At 37.8% G+C, this 17,083-nt stretch overlaps 1 protein-coding gene across 2 annotated transcripts in view; it reads right to left on the bottom strand.

The window, feature by feature from the left end:
* Positions 1 to 17,083, bottom strand: part of PIK3C2A (phosphatidylinositol-4-phosphate 3-kinase catalytic subunit type 2 alpha) — a 55,275-nt gene that overhangs the window by 26,945 nt on the left and 11,247 nt on the right. Inside the window, exons 3-10 of one of the 2 annotated variants that reach the window (XM_087717346.1) lie at positions 14,720 to 15,809; positions 12,304 to 12,404; positions 8,244 to 8,401; positions 5,124 to 5,244; positions 3,931 to 4,042; positions 2,315 to 2,394; positions 1,923 to 1,986; positions 463 to 606 (exon numbers count right to left, since the gene is read on the bottom strand). In XM_087717346.1, coding sequence (XP_087573472.1) covers positions 463 to 606; positions 1,923 to 1,986; positions 2,315 to 2,394; positions 3,931 to 4,042; positions 5,124 to 5,244; positions 8,244 to 8,401; positions 12,304 to 12,404; positions 14,720 to 15,809 — 1,870 coding nt within the window. Of the gene's footprint in view, positions 1 to 462; positions 607 to 1,922; positions 1,987 to 2,314; positions 2,395 to 3,930; positions 4,043 to 5,123; positions 5,245 to 8,243; positions 8,402 to 12,303; positions 12,405 to 14,719; positions 15,894 to 17,083 lie in introns of both variants that reach the window. The other variant, XM_087717349.1, reaches the window with a different exon arrangement.

Below are 17,083 nucleotides of genomic sequence, written 5' to 3'. Positions count from 1 at the left end.
TCAGAGTCCTCTCTGTGGGCACACGTGCCTTCGGCAGACGCTCTTCTGGGTTCCAGCACGTTCATGCGCATCAGCCAGCTGCTCTCTTTTTGATTCCGGCATGCGCACTGGCCAGATGGTCTAGCTGGCTGGTGCACATGTATGTGAAGGAGCTTAGAAGAGAGCAGCTGACTGGTGCACATGCGCACGATGGAACCCAGAAAAGCAGATGGCCGCCGCATGCATGCCCTCCAGCCAGTTGCTCTCATCCTGGTTCTGGTGCTCATGTATGTGTGTGTATGTGTGTGTATGTGTATGTATGTGTGTGTATGTGTGTGTATGTGTGTGTATGTGTGTGTGCGTATTCCGGCACTCAGTGCCAAAAAGCTTAACCATCACTGGTGTAGAAGATGGGACTGAATTAGTATCCGCCCAACTGTATAAATGAGATATAGAAGAAAACTGCAGGATTAAATTAATTACCTCAGGGCTCTTGTTCCCTGGAAGGTTAACTGTTCTTCTTAGATTCTTTACAGCTGCAGTAATTGCTGGAGTCTCTACCCCGTCTAATGAATAGCAAATTTTTCTGACGGCTTTAATGACTGGTTCCATTGCTTTAAACCGATTCTGATGAGAGAAATAAAATAAACAGGGTAAAATTAAATGTTGGAAAAAATCCAACATTTCTCAACTACATTTCCAGTAAGCAAACAGAACATCCCTTCTATTCCTCCCATAAATACTCTTACAATTGGAAGATATTTATACCTCTTGATTTACAGAAATATGCAGGGAAAAAGGAAATCTGTTCCACTGACAGATGCCATTTCATCGACAAATACTAGATGTTTGGAGCATATGTTAGAGAAAGAAGAAGGCAGGCATTATATATAATGAGTCCATTTAAATATTTTTAATTTAGTTGCATCCCTTCTGCCACTGGCTGCCACCTAAGACTAAAGCATATTGTACTGACACCGAAGAAGTTGATGACAAGTTCACAGAACAGTATTGTGTATACAATAATCTACATAGATTATTTGTTCAGCGCAGTTCTATTGTGTTCTATTATGTTCTGAACCTGTGTGTGGCAAACAGTGGCACAGGAAATATCATATGGATGAAGAATGGAAGAAAGAGTAAATTCATTTAAAGTTTGGCATATTGTAGATGTTGCCAATGTCCACTTTTATAACTTCACTGTAGTAACACTCCTTCTTACCAGATGAAAATGGCGTACTTGTGACATGAATAAGCTAAAGTATTGTTCAGGGCAAGGGCCCCCAAACCCTAGGCCATGGCCTATTCGGAGCCTGGCATGCATGCGTGCAGCTCAACTCTCTTCTCTCTCTCGTGCACACACACTGCTCAACTTGCACAAGCGGCAAGCCTATGCATACATATGTGCATGCATGCACAGTTCAACTTGCACTCAGCCAGGCCACTAAGGTGCAAAGATTGGGGATTGCTGGCTTAGGAAACTACTATGTTTCAACTGGAGGACAAAAAGTAATGTATGAAGCTTAAAGTAGATTGGAAAGTGAGGCTTAGGAAAAAAATCGTATTTGAGCAGTAACATCTAGCAAATCCCAAATAGCTAATGGTAAAATATAAATACATCTCTCTATATAAATATTATTATAAATATATGATTAGCAAAGCATGAAATGTACTGGAAGTAGGCTATGTGAATCATTCATAAGGGTGTCTTGGAACATACATTGATGCAGGGGGGGGGGGGGAAATCACCTCTCCCCAATGAGCTGAATTTTCCAAGGGGCTCAGATCTTCTTGACAATCAGAAAGCCTTTATAGCAATCAGAGCCTTCCAGAGGATGCAGCTATTTCAAGAGTTCAAGGAGTATGTCACTCACACCAATAGGCATTGCCAAGTGCTTCTTTGCATAACCATAATAGGAGACAACTTGAATGATAATGTTTACCTTATTTTTAAGCAGTATGTCAACTTGATAGTGATAAGCTTCTAATAGTTCTTCAAGAGAGTGGCTGGAACCAATGAGAATAATTCTGTTATTTGTGACATACTATTAGTATAAGCTTTGTAAAATGAATAAAAAAGCACCAACATAACAAATGCTCGATTACAAAATGTAATGTTTGATTGCCCCTGCAATGAGGTTCCCCTCTGAGATCTACATGGCTCCCATTCTGATGGCATGCCAGAAGATCTTAACAAACTGGCAGTTCTCCCAGACATTGGAGTATGCTAGATGGACCCATTGTTAGAAATACTTGAATATGTTACAAATATTTTGGAATTTGGTGCTGAGCAGCACCAAAATTGAAACAAATATTATTATGACAAAGCTGTTACCTCTGAATGGTCTCTCTGAAAAGCTTTTCTACATGGCAGAGATGTTTTGTCAAATCTATTGTTGTCCCATCATCATCTTCCTAATAATAGAAAATGTACAAGTAATTTGCCAAACTTATCAATATTCTTCCTTGACCTCTAAAAAATAATCTGAAGATGGATAGCCAGTTTTATTCTCAACAGTTCTGAAGATGAGAAAATCAGCATTTTTTTGCTACCTACTTAAATAGAAAACTGGTAAGAAATGTCTGCTTTCAATTTCTCTACTAAAAAGTGACTGGTTGTTAAGTTCATAAACAAGAACTAATATTTGATAGCGTTTTCCAATTTAACTAGCTTTGCTCAGGATGAATTATTGATTTTTATAACAAACTTATATGCAACAGTAATTTGTTTCACAGGTGTATTCATTTTTAGTTTCATTACTGAATTTCTTAAGACTTTCAAAAAAAAAAAAAAAAAACCCACCCCACGATCAAAAAACCTCCATGCTTCCTGCATTTGTATTTCAGGTAAATTTGCAAACAGTATCTGGAAGTGGAATATTGCAAATCAGGAATCCTTACTATTTAGTCAGTTCATTATGTATTAGTATATCATTAGGGCCAATTTCTAGCATAATGGAAAAGAAATAGAGCCGAGGTGGCGCAGTGGTTAAATGCAGCACTGCAGTTCAGCAGTTTGGCTGTTCAAATCCCACCAGGCTCAAGGTTGACTCAGCCTTCCATCCTTCCGAGGTGGGTAAAATGAGGACCCAGATTGTTGTTGGGGGCAATATGCTGACTCTGTAAACCGCTTAGAGAGGGCTGAAAGCCCTATGAAGCGGTATATAAGCCTAACTATTGCTATTGCTATAAATATATTGGCTGATCTAAAGAACTGAGTAAGCATGGTTAATTTTAAGGGATCACCAGGACATCACAGGAATATAGTCTATACTGGGAGGGTAGAAAATTTTTCAGAAGAACGCTATGGTAAACCACCTATGTCTTGTTATACCAAGGAAAACTATACGAATATATCCACTAGACACTATGATCTGAGCTCAATTTGAAAGTTGTTTTCTTTCTAAGGCCAGTATCAAGAGTGGAGATCTTGAGTTGTGTCATCTTGTGAAAATCTAGTTCTCTGGCGAAAGCTTTAAAGCCAGGAAAGGTGGGAAGAAAGAGAAGAGGAGGATGACCAACAGCAAGGCAGATGAAATCACAGTGGCAAAGGGTGTGCTGCTGGAAGATCTGAAGGGGCAGGTTAGTGACTGTCATGGTAAAAACCTAATTGGTTGCTAATAGTTGACATCGATTTAATGGCATGTAATAAATCAATTAACCTATATTTGTAATGAGGATGGTTTACAATTGTAATCATGGAAACTGTTTCTACTGAAAGAAGTAGCACCAGAAATAGGCTTTCTGGCTGCTCTTGAATTACTTGATGAGCTGCATAACAGAGAGAGGAAGAAAATAGACCAGATAACTCATAATTCTAGGTACATGTGAGTCATGGATACAAGACAGAGTTCACAACACAATAAAACAAGGAATATGCAGAACATCAATAATACATATAAAAATAATAAATGATGGTTGTTTTGATAAGTGAGTTTCCTTTGTACTTACTGTTCGTACAAGATTTCTGCAAATATCATTATTAGTTAATAACTGTAGATTAATCTCCGTGTCCCACTTTCGGCAGTTTTGAATATACTCATGGCTTCCAACACAATGCTTGCTGTGAAAAGAACAAACACTGTGATTATTCACTATTTCAAATTATCAATAAATTTTTCAACAAACTTGAGTTCAAGTCCTGCCTTAGCTATGAAACCCAGTTGGGTGACTTTGAGCAACATACACTCTCTCTCAGCCCAAACCAACTCACAGGATTGTTGTGGAGAAAATAGGAGAAGGCTGTGCTGTATATATTCATATGCCTTGCATTGTTTGTAAAAATAAATATATATTTTATATATTTTAATATATAAAACTTTAATATATAATATTTTTTTAAAAAAATAAGGGTACAAATAAATAAATAAAAATATATGGACATAAGTTTTTAGACCTCATGGCTCCCTTCTTCTGGTCTTCTAAAGCAGTGGTCTCCAACCTTGGCAACTTTAAGACCTGTGGACTTCAACTCCCAGAGTTCCTCAGCCAGCTGAGGAACTCTGGGAGTTGAAGTCCACAGGTCTTAAAAGTTGCCAAGGTTGGAGACCACTGTTCTAAAGTATCAAAAACACTCTGATCAAATACATTTCTCAAATAAAATAACTCTAGACATATTTAAAACACTATTATTTTGGCATATTTAATTGGAACATAGGATTCATATTCCATATTTGTCTGTTCTGATGTAATTTTGCCCCATTACTGTATAGCATGTACTTTAAACATGAAAACTTGGCAGAATCACTCTTAATAAAACTCCAGATTAAGAGATGATACAGAACCTGCAATAGGCCAAAACTATATTAACTTTAAAAGTAAGTAACTGAAAAAACACATGCTTTGACAACTGGCTGCCATTTTCAAATATTACAGGATTCTGCATTAGACAATTGAACATATTCCATGATAGCATATTTTTTTCTAAGAATAGTTAAGTTTGACAATGTTAGTATGACATTATAAATCTGAATTTTAAACAGATAAGAAAAAGTATGATTAATAAAATAAAATGTACAATATGCTGTAGCTAAATGAATAGATTTTAATTCTTATTGCTAAATTACTTTTCCAGTTAGTAACAATCTAATCTGCATTCACTATAGTTTTCTAGAAATTCAGGATGTAACCAGAGCAAAACTTACTTCTGTAAAACTTCTTCTTGTCCACAAACTTTTAAAATGTAACTGCCAATATCTACATCGTTCAAGTCATCATGTACCCAGCAAAGAGCCTGCATTATTATAAGTTCAACTGGAGAACTCACTGTTCAAAGAAAAACAAACGCAGAAGGTAACAAAAATAATAAATTGAAGGCAGTTTTGTAAAATAGAAAAATATGAGCAATTAACTCAAAGCAAACCAAAGTTTTTGGAGTAGTGTAGTTAGCAATTTGAAGAATAGAAAAAAAAATTAACAGCAATTTATTCTCAAAAATCAATTCAGTTGTAATGCTCTATGGCTAGATCTGACTTGGAAAAACAAGGCAGGAAAACAAAACATATGTTGCAAACAGAATGGATGGAATTAAAAACTCAGTTAAAAGTCGACACATTTTTAATATCAGTTCCAATGGAAACGGCTCCTACAAAGCTGATCTCTAGGAATGTGTGCTTTATAACCCATGGAAGCAGTGATGAAATCCAAAATTTTTCCCTTACAGTTCTGTGGACTTGGCTTGGTGGATGTGGCTTAATGGTCATGTGACTGGGTGGGCGTGGCCAACTTGTAAAATGTGGTGAAACTCACTTAACAATGCCAGCTTGCTGGGAAGGCCGCATGGAAGGCAGGCAAGCATGGCAGGGCTGTGAGGAAGGGAGTAGGCCGCTGCTACCTCCCTTCCCTGTGGCTGGCCCCGACATGCTTGCCTGCCTTCCATGCGGCATTCTGCTTGCCTGCCTTCGCAAGCTGGCCACGGGTACACCGGGAATGTCACGTGGAAGGCAGGCAAGCATGGTAGGGCTGCAGGCCAGGGGAAGGAAGTAGGGGAGGCAGGCTGGGGCAGTGGAAAGCAGAGACTGGGCGGGCTGAGCGAAGGGCGACTATGGGACCGGTTCGGGCAGGTGGCCAGGCAGCAGTCGCTACCAGTTCGGCAACCCAGGCCAAATGTCTGCTACCAGTTCTTCTGAACCAGTCCGAACTGGTAGGATTTCACCCCTACATGGAAGTCAAGGCGAAACATCTTAAAACTATGCAGTTTATGAGGCATGCCCTGCCTGGCCTTTTTCAAAAAAGGTGGGGAGCACTAAAGGAGTCAAATGTTTCCTTTTGGAATTGCAGTTCCTCTATTGCAGTGGTTCTCAACCTGTGGGTCGTGACCCCTTTGGAGGTCGAACGACCCTTTCACAGGGGTCGCCTAAGACCATCCACCTCCACCGGCATCACCCATGCTCAGGAGTGCATCCTGAAGCAGCAGGTACATGAAGAGCGCCAGGTGGCGAAGCAGCCTCCTCCCAACTCCGGGCACAACCCAGACGCCGCCCCGCCCGGTCTCCATGCCAGGGAAAGGCCGAGGCACTGAAGGGGGAGAGAGATAGGTTCTTCTGGGAGGCGGATCAGCCTCGGCTCTGATGGACGCTGCTTCATCCCAGCCACCTGCACAGGGGCTCAAAGGCACCCGGAGAGCAGGAGACCGGTGGGGCAGTTGGGCCACCCGCTTAAGCTGGCGGGATGGGCTCTCGCCCTGGCAGGGGCATGCCGGATTCAGACCATCTTGGGCCTGGACGCTGCCTTTGGCACCCCGCGCCACTGGTCCTGTCCTGCGGGCTAAACTGAGTTCAGAAGCTTTTTGGTCCCAAGGAAGGGCTGGCAGGAGACGCCGAAGGGGAGGAAAGGCCCCGCCCTCCCATTCTTTCTATCCCGAGGAATTCCATTTGGGCTGGTAGCACAGTTCGATGTACCTTAAGACTCCGTTTAAAATCCCATTTAAAGGGCAACTTCTTAATCTGTGTTTAAGAAAGAAAGAAAGAAAGAAAGAAAGAAAGAAAGAAAGAAAGAAAGAAAGAAAGAAAGAAAGAAAAGGGAGGGGGAATGGAAAGAAAGAAAAAAGAAAGAAGAAAAGGGAGGGAGGAATGGAAAGAAAGAAAGAAGAAAAGGGAGGGGAATGGAAAGAAAGAAAGAAAGAAGAAAAGGGAGGGAGGAATGGGAAGAAAGAGAAGAAAAGGGAAGGAGAAATGGACAGAAAGAAAGGAAGAAGAAAAGGGAGGGGAGAATGGAAAAGAAGAAAAGGGAGGGGAAATGGAAAGAAAGAAAGAAAGAAAGAAAGAAAGAAAGAAAGAAAGAAAGAAAGAAAGAAAGAAAGAAAGAAAGAAAAAAACTGTGTGGGTGGGTGGGGGAAACAGAATGTAAAAAAAATAAAAAAAATAAAGTGAAACTCATGTAAACCACGAACTGCTGCTGGAAGCAAGCAGGGAGGTCATTTTATCTTGGAAAATCCCAGCCAGGCTGATATTCTTCCAAACCAAGATTGGCAGATTAATCACTATGCTTTAATTATGTTCAATTTGTAAAAATGAAAATACATCCTGCATATCAGATATTTTTACATTACTATTCATAACAGTAGCAAAATTATAGTTATGAAGTAGCAACGAAAATAATTTTATAGTTGTGGGGGGTCACCACAACATGAGGAACTGTATTAAAGGGTCGCGGCATTGGGAAGGTTGAGAATCACTGCTCTCTGGAGTCCCGGGAGAGATGTGCTTTCTTTCCAGAGCCTTGGAAAAGTAAAGGCAGCTTTTTCTGTTTTTCATTACAAAGTCAGCTTCAGCACTCCAACCCCACACAGGAGCAAGGGAAAGGGGGCATTTTAAGACTCTGAAGTTGAGTGGCTGCCTTTAGCATTTTTTGCATTTCCTGGCAAAAAAAGTGTGATGCTTTTTTGCTATGTTGCCAAGCTAAGGCAAGTTCTTTTTCCCCTCTGTTGTTTCCCTGCACCCATGCAATACTGAAAAAACCCTATAATTTGCATGTGGCCTGCTCTAGGATTCCCAGGGACTCATCCAACCCGAGGCACCCCCACTTTCCATTTAACAACACGGACGATCAATGGCATTGCCTACGAAAGCCATAATATAGTTGTAAAGTTGAGTCAACTCATGTGGTGACCCTATTAACAACTGTAACGACTTACAACCAAAATTCCAGGCTCAATTGTGGTGGTGAGCCAAAGACTACCCTCAAGGGTATAATTCATTACCAACATTATTTTGACAATCTTTCAATCTACTGAAATATATCTGTTAAAATAAAAATGCACTTACCATCACATGTGAATGTCACTGGCTGTTGAAAACCCCCAATTTCTATTGAAATCTTGATGCTGGAGTTCTCTCCACTTACATTTCTTTGCAACATGACCGGACTCAACACAAAACCCAAGTTTGTATCATGCTTGGTATGAGGAAACTTGGTCCTTAATCTGTAAACAACATGTTTATAAATGGAGTTACAGTCAGAACATAAAGCAGCACAAAGAACATCAAATTGCAAATTGAAGCATGATTATTCAGGCTTTCCATTGAAATCAATGCAATTTCTGAATTAAAAATCCTTAGATTTACAGGTAGTCCTCAATTTACAACAGTTCATTTAGTGACCAAAGTTACAACGGCATAACTCACTTAACAAATGTGTCACTTATCAACAGAAATTTGGGGCTTAATTGTGGTTGTACGTCGAGGACTACCTATATATAGCTAATCTATTTTTCTTTAAATTATTTATTTAATCCTCTCTCTACTCTGTTAAACAACATACTCTGACAGGTTCAATATTTTAATCATCTGAAATCGTCCATCAATTTCATCTTTTAAAATAGTTTTTAAACTGATTTGTGTAAACCTAGTAATTCTGAAATAAACTACAGATTTTCTTGGTCACTTTTTTTCCTATCTCCTTCCTTTCTATATAGTTGTGTAGCCAGACAAGTGTCATTCATGCAAATGAGGGAAATATCAGCAGGCTAGAGGGAAGCACAAAGTATGCAAAAGGACAATTAAAAAAAAGAAAATAATTGGGGGGGGGGGAGAGATAAAATCATCTGTTCCCTTCAATTAGCAACTGATAACTCTTTGGCAAGAATTTTGACTGGCTGTTCAAAAATGAAAGAACTTTGAAAAGGACAGAAAGGTTTGGAAAGGGAGGAGATCCATTTATAATCTGCTCATGAAAGGAATGATTTTGTATGGCCAGTTCTACTTCCAAGCCTGAAAAAGCAGACTTAATTTCTGGCCCAGCTTCTCATTTTACATGTCACAATGAAAAGTTCCTCCAACTTTCAAAGTTAACGCAATTCCTTTTCCACAAATTGCAGACTGAAAAAGGCCCCAATTGGATAAGAATGCTTTTACCAAATAATGTAGCTAGTCTTTAAGAGATTTAGAATACCCTCAAATGTAATCTAGATGTAATAACCTGGAGGACAGGCTAACGCTGAGGAAATAACTCACAAACAATTATGTAATGTTATCTTATTACTTTCACTCCCAGCTGTACCTCAGCTGAGGGCTGGAAGAACATATTAAGATAGTACTTTATAGAAAAATTGTAATGTATTCTATATTAATTATACTAACTCCAATGCTGTGGCTGAGACTAATTCATCTTTCTTCAAAACTTCTCCTGTTTAAATTACTCCTTCAAATATCCACCCAGGTCAAAAATAACATTCAGAGGCTACATTAGCAAAATATGTTATTACAAAAGTGAAGAAGCTGTTCTCCAAAGTTGGCTTTCTTCTCTCATTTAATTTCCAGTTTGGGTAACATCATGAGTACTTTGACACCAAGAAATGCCATTGGCTGGTTATGTAGACATGAGAAAATGAGCAGCACCAGGGCAAAGCTTTTTTTTTCTTTCCATTTTTGATACAGGTGCACATATCAGTATTTTATATTCTTTCAAACATTATATAATGGCAACGATGGTATGATTAAACAAACAAAAAATTATGGGGAAAAAATTCCAACAAAAAATTAAGTGATATGCCTAGCAGAAAATAACCAGATAGGTATTTCTTACAAAGACCTAAGGGACTCTGACATTGATTAGGAAGATTTCATCACCGCTCTTCCATGGTAATAACGTTTTTCAGCTGTGTAGTATTACTGCATAGCATCGTGATGGGATTTAGATGCAGGCTTTAATGGCCATTCCAAGCCCCTCCATTTCTTTCTTTCTCTATCACTTTAGCTATTCCTTGGTGGATGTGCTGGAACAGTTAAGTCACTGTCATGCTGCAAAGTCTACTTTGAGTTGAACTTCAATCTTCTGACAGATGGTCTCACATTATCCTGAGGCACCCTCTGAAGAATTCATAGCAAATTCTGTGTTGCTGAGCTGACCGGTCCCCCGATTCAACAAAGCAGCCCCAAACTGTAACATTTCCACTATCATCCTTTTGGTATCGGGTTTTATGGTTAAATGTTCTCTTTTGTATTGCCAAACATGGCTTCTGGTACCTTTGCTTCTTCAGTCCAGAGCACAAGTGCTGGTCTCTGCCTCAGATGTTCATGACCAAACTTTAGTCTGGTCCCGAAATTTTTTCTGAGGTTTCCTCCTGGAAAACCTCCAATCTAATTTTTGCAGCTTCTTTCTAATAGTTACAGTTTGGGGCTGCTTTGTTGAATCGGGGACCGGTCGGCTCAGCAATTTGCTATGAATTCTTCAGAGGGTGCCTCAGGATAATGTGAGACCATCTGTCAGAAGATTGAAGACTCATGTACCCTGACATCATTAGTGACAAGAGTTACCATAGCTCCTCTGATAAAATTCTAGGGTTCTCAGAGATTTGTTTCAGGAACTTGCATTCTACGCTTGGGCTGAATTTGTTGGGACAGCCTGACCTGGGCAAGTCGGCAATTATTTGAAATCTTTTCCATTTGTAAATAATCTTCTGGACAATGGAATGACTGGCACTCTTTTTAAATCTTCCCCAAACTTACAAAGTGTCTACAATATTTTTTCCTGAGAGCTTCAAAAACTCTTTCAATCTACTAGTGATAAGACATATTTTAGCAATAAAGATCATCTCAAACTAAGCATTTAGTTTAAATAAGTCTGGTTCCTCCAAGATCCTTTCTAATGATGCTCTACTCATTGCCGCCTAATCAGGTGCACCTAATTCTAATTTAGGTATTTGAGGCAGCCATAAATGTACTTACTTTTTCCACATGCACAATTTACATTTATTTAAGTTACACAATGAAGTATAAAATTTAAATGGTATGTATTCATTACATTCAATTCTTTTTATCCATATTGTTGAAATGAAAATCAAATAATTGTTGAAATAGTCATAAATGGCTAAATGTCATATAATATATATATATCAGCTTGTCCAGCCATTCCACAATGTAAGATTGGACAGGATGCATTTCTGGCAATTTTCTAAACATGTGTCTTATACAATAATTTTCATTATATTTAAATGACTCCTGTAATTTGTTGGATTTATATCCCACTTTTATAACTTTATAAGTAACTCAAGGTGGTGAAGTTTCCTCCTCCATTTTTTCCCCACAGCAACAACTCTTTAGGGTGTGATGGCCTGAGAAAGAGTGACTGGCTCAAAGTCACTCATCCGGCTTTCATGCTAAGGCAGAACTAGAACTCCTGGTTTCTGGGCCAGAAACTTTAACCATTAGCATGGAAGGATTTTGTTGGTCTATGGGCTACAATGATGCCAAGAGTTGGATTAGGGCTATTGGTGGTTTCTGAGATGCTTTTGATGTATGAAATAATTATCCTTCTCATGACTTGCAACATTTGTACTGTGATTTTAAGCAAAGAGATAGCACATTGTATAAACTCACACAATTGTAAATTATTCACCAAACTTTGATTCAGCCACTCATGTCCAACCTATGTTGTACATATGTAAACAACAGATTTAGTTGTGCTAAAGGACCACATTATACAATGTTACTCTTAGTGTGATAAATGAACCAAGACATTTAATTAACTTGCTAAGACTAACTTCATTGTTAAAATGTTTAAAACCTAAAAATATGAAAAGGAAGAAAGATTTCTATAACCAGTGTATAAAATCAGTACTGATAATTTCTTTAAAAGGCACACATGGCTTACCATTCATTGTAGGAAGAGAACTGTGTTAAGGTGGTAACAAAAAAAAGAAATTTGTAGGAATCATTTCAGATTCACACATTTTACTAAAATATATGAGCTTTCTTGATCTACAGCTCGCTTTATGAAAACTTATGCCATGCAATAAAATTTGTGACTTGAAAAAGGGCTATCAGATTCCTGACATTACATTTCCATTAATGACAGTGACTGAATTTAACTTAAATTGCTGCTTACTTTGCAATGGCATCACAAAATGCTGCTTGTTCTTGATTTTGCCATTCAACATTTTTTAGAAGCTTGTTTTCTGCTGGCAAGTTACTGGTCCCATTGTCTGTCTGAAATGTAAGGATAAAGAAGTGAAGTGAGGTAGACGTAATTCAAATATATAAAAAAATAAATTAAAATTTAGCATACAATATATATACAGGAAAGGTTTAGAAAGCTGATCTACATTGATCCATTTACCAAAGTTAGTGATTTGCTAATCAAAATGGACAGTCTATGCTCTAGTAATGCAGAAGGTCACACATCCTAATGACCAATGCTGCTTTCAATTGGCAACTTTCAGCTGGTGCAGAAATACTGGTGAGGAAACAAGTGAAAAAAAGCTCTCCAGTTTTGCTACATTCACCAGAGGGGAAAAATACTAGTTTTAAACCTGTGTTGAGTCTAAATTTAGCTGAGCTATTGATAAGATTTGATGGAAACAAGATATTTCATTACTAAAACGTTTACTTTATAAATGTCTAAAATTAGGTAAAGTGAGGTTTTGGATGCTGCAGCTGCAGCTGTGAATTTTAGATACATGTATATTGAGATGATGAGTTTTTATGCTAACTGTAAGGCTTCCTCCAGCAGTTAATTCCAACAAAGGTGGCTTACCAAGAGAATACAGAAGTATTCGGAATTTCTTTTCTTACTGGATTTTGGTTAAAAAAAAAGTCACGGAAAGACTTAGGTAGTTTAACAGCCTAAAGCAGTAATTTCTAAACCTACCATAAAACACTGTGGATTTGGCAAAGTGGTTGTACAACAGATGTTTTGTCTTAAAAGCATCTCTAGATGAGCTAATTAGGATGGGATTCCCTGTAATTTTATGCTAACAGTGGAACTTAGATGTGCTGGATATTTCTGTGCTTTATATTCTTTGTAATTTCTTTAAATTTTCCCAGACACTGATTCAAAGATTCCATTCCACAGTATTCAAGAAAAAGAGCCAAGTTACAATGTGGCAAGAGCTGAAGTGCCAGAAGTATCCTTGCTTTTTTTGACATTTCTCTCCACATTTAAGGAAAAATGGTGATTCTTAATTAAAGCACGTGCTCCTACAAATCTTCTATTAAAAAGTAATACATGTGTCCATATCTAGCATAAACTTTATTACAGAATGCCTGTGGGCTCCACTAGATTGTGCCCACTGGCCTTAGAAAACAATTGTTTTAGATTGAAGAGTACTCTGGTGTACTAGCTTCACCAATTTATTTTTGGTACATGGGGTTTTTGTGATTACTTACGCCTACAATGGCAAAAATTTGGAAAACAGAAATTTGTATGTATACGTGTTTGCATACAGCTACTTACAGACAAATGTATACACACATACAAGCTTTTTTAGTTCCAACTACAATTGCTTACAAATACACAATGTAACATGAAATAGTATTAGGTTACCATGAGGCTCTCGTGGTACTAAATTTTGAAATGCCTAGTAAGTGAGGATAATTCAAAATCCAATAAATAATTTTGTTCTTGTTATGGAAAGATATGAGCAAACATTTATACAGCTGTTCATAGTCAAGTGGATTCATAAAAGACAATTTGAATACTTTGAAAAGAGGACTTGCATTGTTCCTGCCACCTGTGCCATTTTGTGTCAGCCATTATAGCCACTCATTTGCTTTTGATTTAAGGGCCGTGTCACATGATTACGTCACATCAGGAAATGTCTAATTTAATATTGCCAAATATATTCTGAGAAACAGCATATAATTAAATGACATTTCCTGAATAGCAAATAATGTAGCTGGGCTAGTCCTACTTTTGGCAAGCTGTATAGTATAATGCATTAAAACAGCTAGTACCAAAATCAGGCTAGAAAATATAATTACAATAATATTTTATTATTTATGTGAAAGTATTAAGTAGCCCCCTGTTTAAGAACAAGTTCCATTCCCAAGGTCTGTCCTTAGGTCAAATTTGTATGTAAACCAGAATACTATTATTGTGAAACACTGTATAAGTAGTATTATATAATAAATTATAACCTTAACTTGAACTACTGTGTATTTGACTTAAATTTTGTTGCTATATGCTCCATTCTTAATTATGGCTCATCCTTAAACCAGAACCTAGGGACTTGTTGTATTTTCAACTATATAAAAATTATCATGATACAGAGATTTTTAGCTATTGAAGCTTCTTGCAAGAATTAGTCATTTCAAGACGCCATTTAGAATACACAGAATATAAATAAATACACACATGTTGAATGTTATTGGTTGTTAATCCTGAAGAATATTAACAAATAAGATGCTACTCTACACCTATTTGTATATTTGCAAGGGAACGATTTTTCACCTAAATTTGGTAAGAAAAATTTGCAAAGTAACATTTGCATTTAAATGGAAATATACATTTTAAGATGTTTTACCTGTGAAGTTTGGCCCTGTAATTTAGCAAGCTGAGCAGTTCGAATGTTTAAAGACTGACTTCTTGTAACTGTTGCCCCAGAAGCAGATTTCCCACTAAGTTTTCTTTCAAGATGGCTCTTTCCTGGAGACTTCTCTTCTAGTAGCACAGCATCCCAAGGATCTTCTACAACTTTAGCATTAGTTATCTTTCCTCCATCTTCTGAAGTATAAAATATATCTATATTGTCCACCTTTGGTTTACTCAAAGGATCTAAATCCAACCAATCAAATTTACTAATATCATTGGAGCTTTCAGAAATTGGCAAACTAATAGTAGGTTTAGCACCAGTCATTTCTAAGTCTGTCTTTGATTTCCCATTTTTTTGAAATTCTGAAGTACTTGCAATCTTATCAAATACTTTTGCCATTTCAGGAGTAAGTGTCGAATGATACATGGGTACACTTCCTTGAGGATGGAAAGTTGAAGCAAATGGCGGGGGGTATGAAATGTATTGAGATCTTTCTGGAAGACAAAGATAGGCAGGCTTTGTAGATTGGTAAGCGGATACACCTGGATGAAAGCCATTCTGAAAGATACCAACTTGTTTATTGAAGGAAGGTATAGGGTAAACAGAAGATACGGCACTACTGGAAGACCCAGGCAAACTAGAGGTCCACTGCCCTCTTTGAGCAACAGGGTGAGAATAAAATTGTGAAGATGATGCTCCAAGAATCTGAGGGGCTGACAATGTAGATGGCTTGTTGGATTCAAGATTTTCTTCTAAAAGAATTTTCTCTAATTCAGCACGTGTAAGTTTGTCTATGTCAATTGAATTTAACTTATCATCCACCTTCTTCTTGCCATCAGACTCTGGAAACACCATAAGATCATGATCTTGTTTTCTGCAGGACTGTACACTTGGCCAGGAGTAGCTTAAAGTGTCACTCTTTTGTCTACTGCCAACCACTACTCTTTCTTTTTGCATTTTAGCCAGAGCTTCAGCTTCCATCTGCAGCGCTTCTTCTTTGTCCACGTCTTTGGGTCTTGCTGGATCCAAAATGGGTGATGAACGTTGTTTAAATTCATCGCTGCTAGATATCTGGGCCATTCTGTGAAAGCAGATGTCCATTAACAATTTTAATTCTTCTTCTGAAACTCTTTGGCCCCAAAATGTTCAAACAGATTCAATAAAACTAGTGAAGGGGGAAAAAACATACAATACTGAAAGTATTTACAGTCACTATTGTCCATTTCTATTTTAAAATTCTGTCTATTAGGGCTCTATTGGTATTTGGATCAGAAGCTGGAAAGGTGTTTTTGATTCACTATGTTCATGCTTGCAGACAGCAGCTCCCTAAAAATGACACAACTTTTCCCAGGCTTGCACGCTAGCCTTGAACAATACCTGAAGCATTGACAGGATTACAACTACATTATCCTATCTTTAATTCTTTAATTCAAATAAGCATTTTTCAAAGATCTTACGGCTATCGTACAAGATCAGAAAAAGTCACAGCTTGTCTAAGGAGCCACTGACAGGTACAACAAATACACTCACACTAGATGTGAAGCACTTTTCCTGCTTTGGATCTATATTATTATACATTCCTACCCAATATATAAAGCATTAAGAATTTGTACATTTGGAAATATTGCAATTAACAACTATCCTTGACTTAGTTTCTAATATCAGATTATTGTTCATCTGGTTTGCTCTGAACTACGACACTCTAAGTTATAAGTGTGTGTGTGTGTGTGTGTGTGTGTGTGTGTGTGTGTGTATGTATGTATGTTGTATTTGTGCTGATAAATAAAGGGAGACTAGTATAGATCTATTTCAAGCTATTTAGCGCTCATCAGCTAGCCATACCTTAGATGAGAGCTAAATAGCTTGAAATAGATCTATACTAGTCTCCCTTTATTTATTTATCAGCACAAATACAACAAATGTAACAAAAAGGCAACAGTAAAAATATTGGGTTTCTGTCTGGATGGTCTCTTGTGACGAGCCGAAGGACAGAGAATGGAAGTAGTGATCTTCCTCCCATATTTGGGCATACTGGGGGTTGTAACTAACTAACTAACTAACTAACTAACTAACTAACTAACTAACTCACTCACTCACTCACTCACTCACTCACTCACTCACTCACTCACTCTATCATCTATCTATCTATCTATCTATCTATCTATCAATCATTTATATGCCATTTGGTGTTTTCTCTTTGTGTCACTGAAATACACAACCCTAAGAACTGCTGATCCACTGTTTCCCCTTAAAAGTAGTTTTTTTAATTTATCAGTCTCTCCCCCTCTAGCCTAAAAGAAGAGAACCCAGAGCTGACACAATTCCTTAGTTTCTTAGAGATATTAAAAAATAATC

Source organism: Thamnophis sirtalis, unplaced genomic scaffold (assembly GCF_051295495.1).
Source record: "Thamnophis sirtalis isolate CommonGarterSnake01/CBP01778 unplaced genomic scaffold, rThaSir2_p1.2 scaffold_1, whole genome shotgun sequence".
NCBI lineage: Eukaryota > Metazoa > Chordata > Lepidosauria > Squamata > Natricidae > Thamnophis > Thamnophis sirtalis.
Note: the sequence above shows the minus strand (reverse complement) of the source record. Positions and strands in the feature narration are given on the sequence as shown.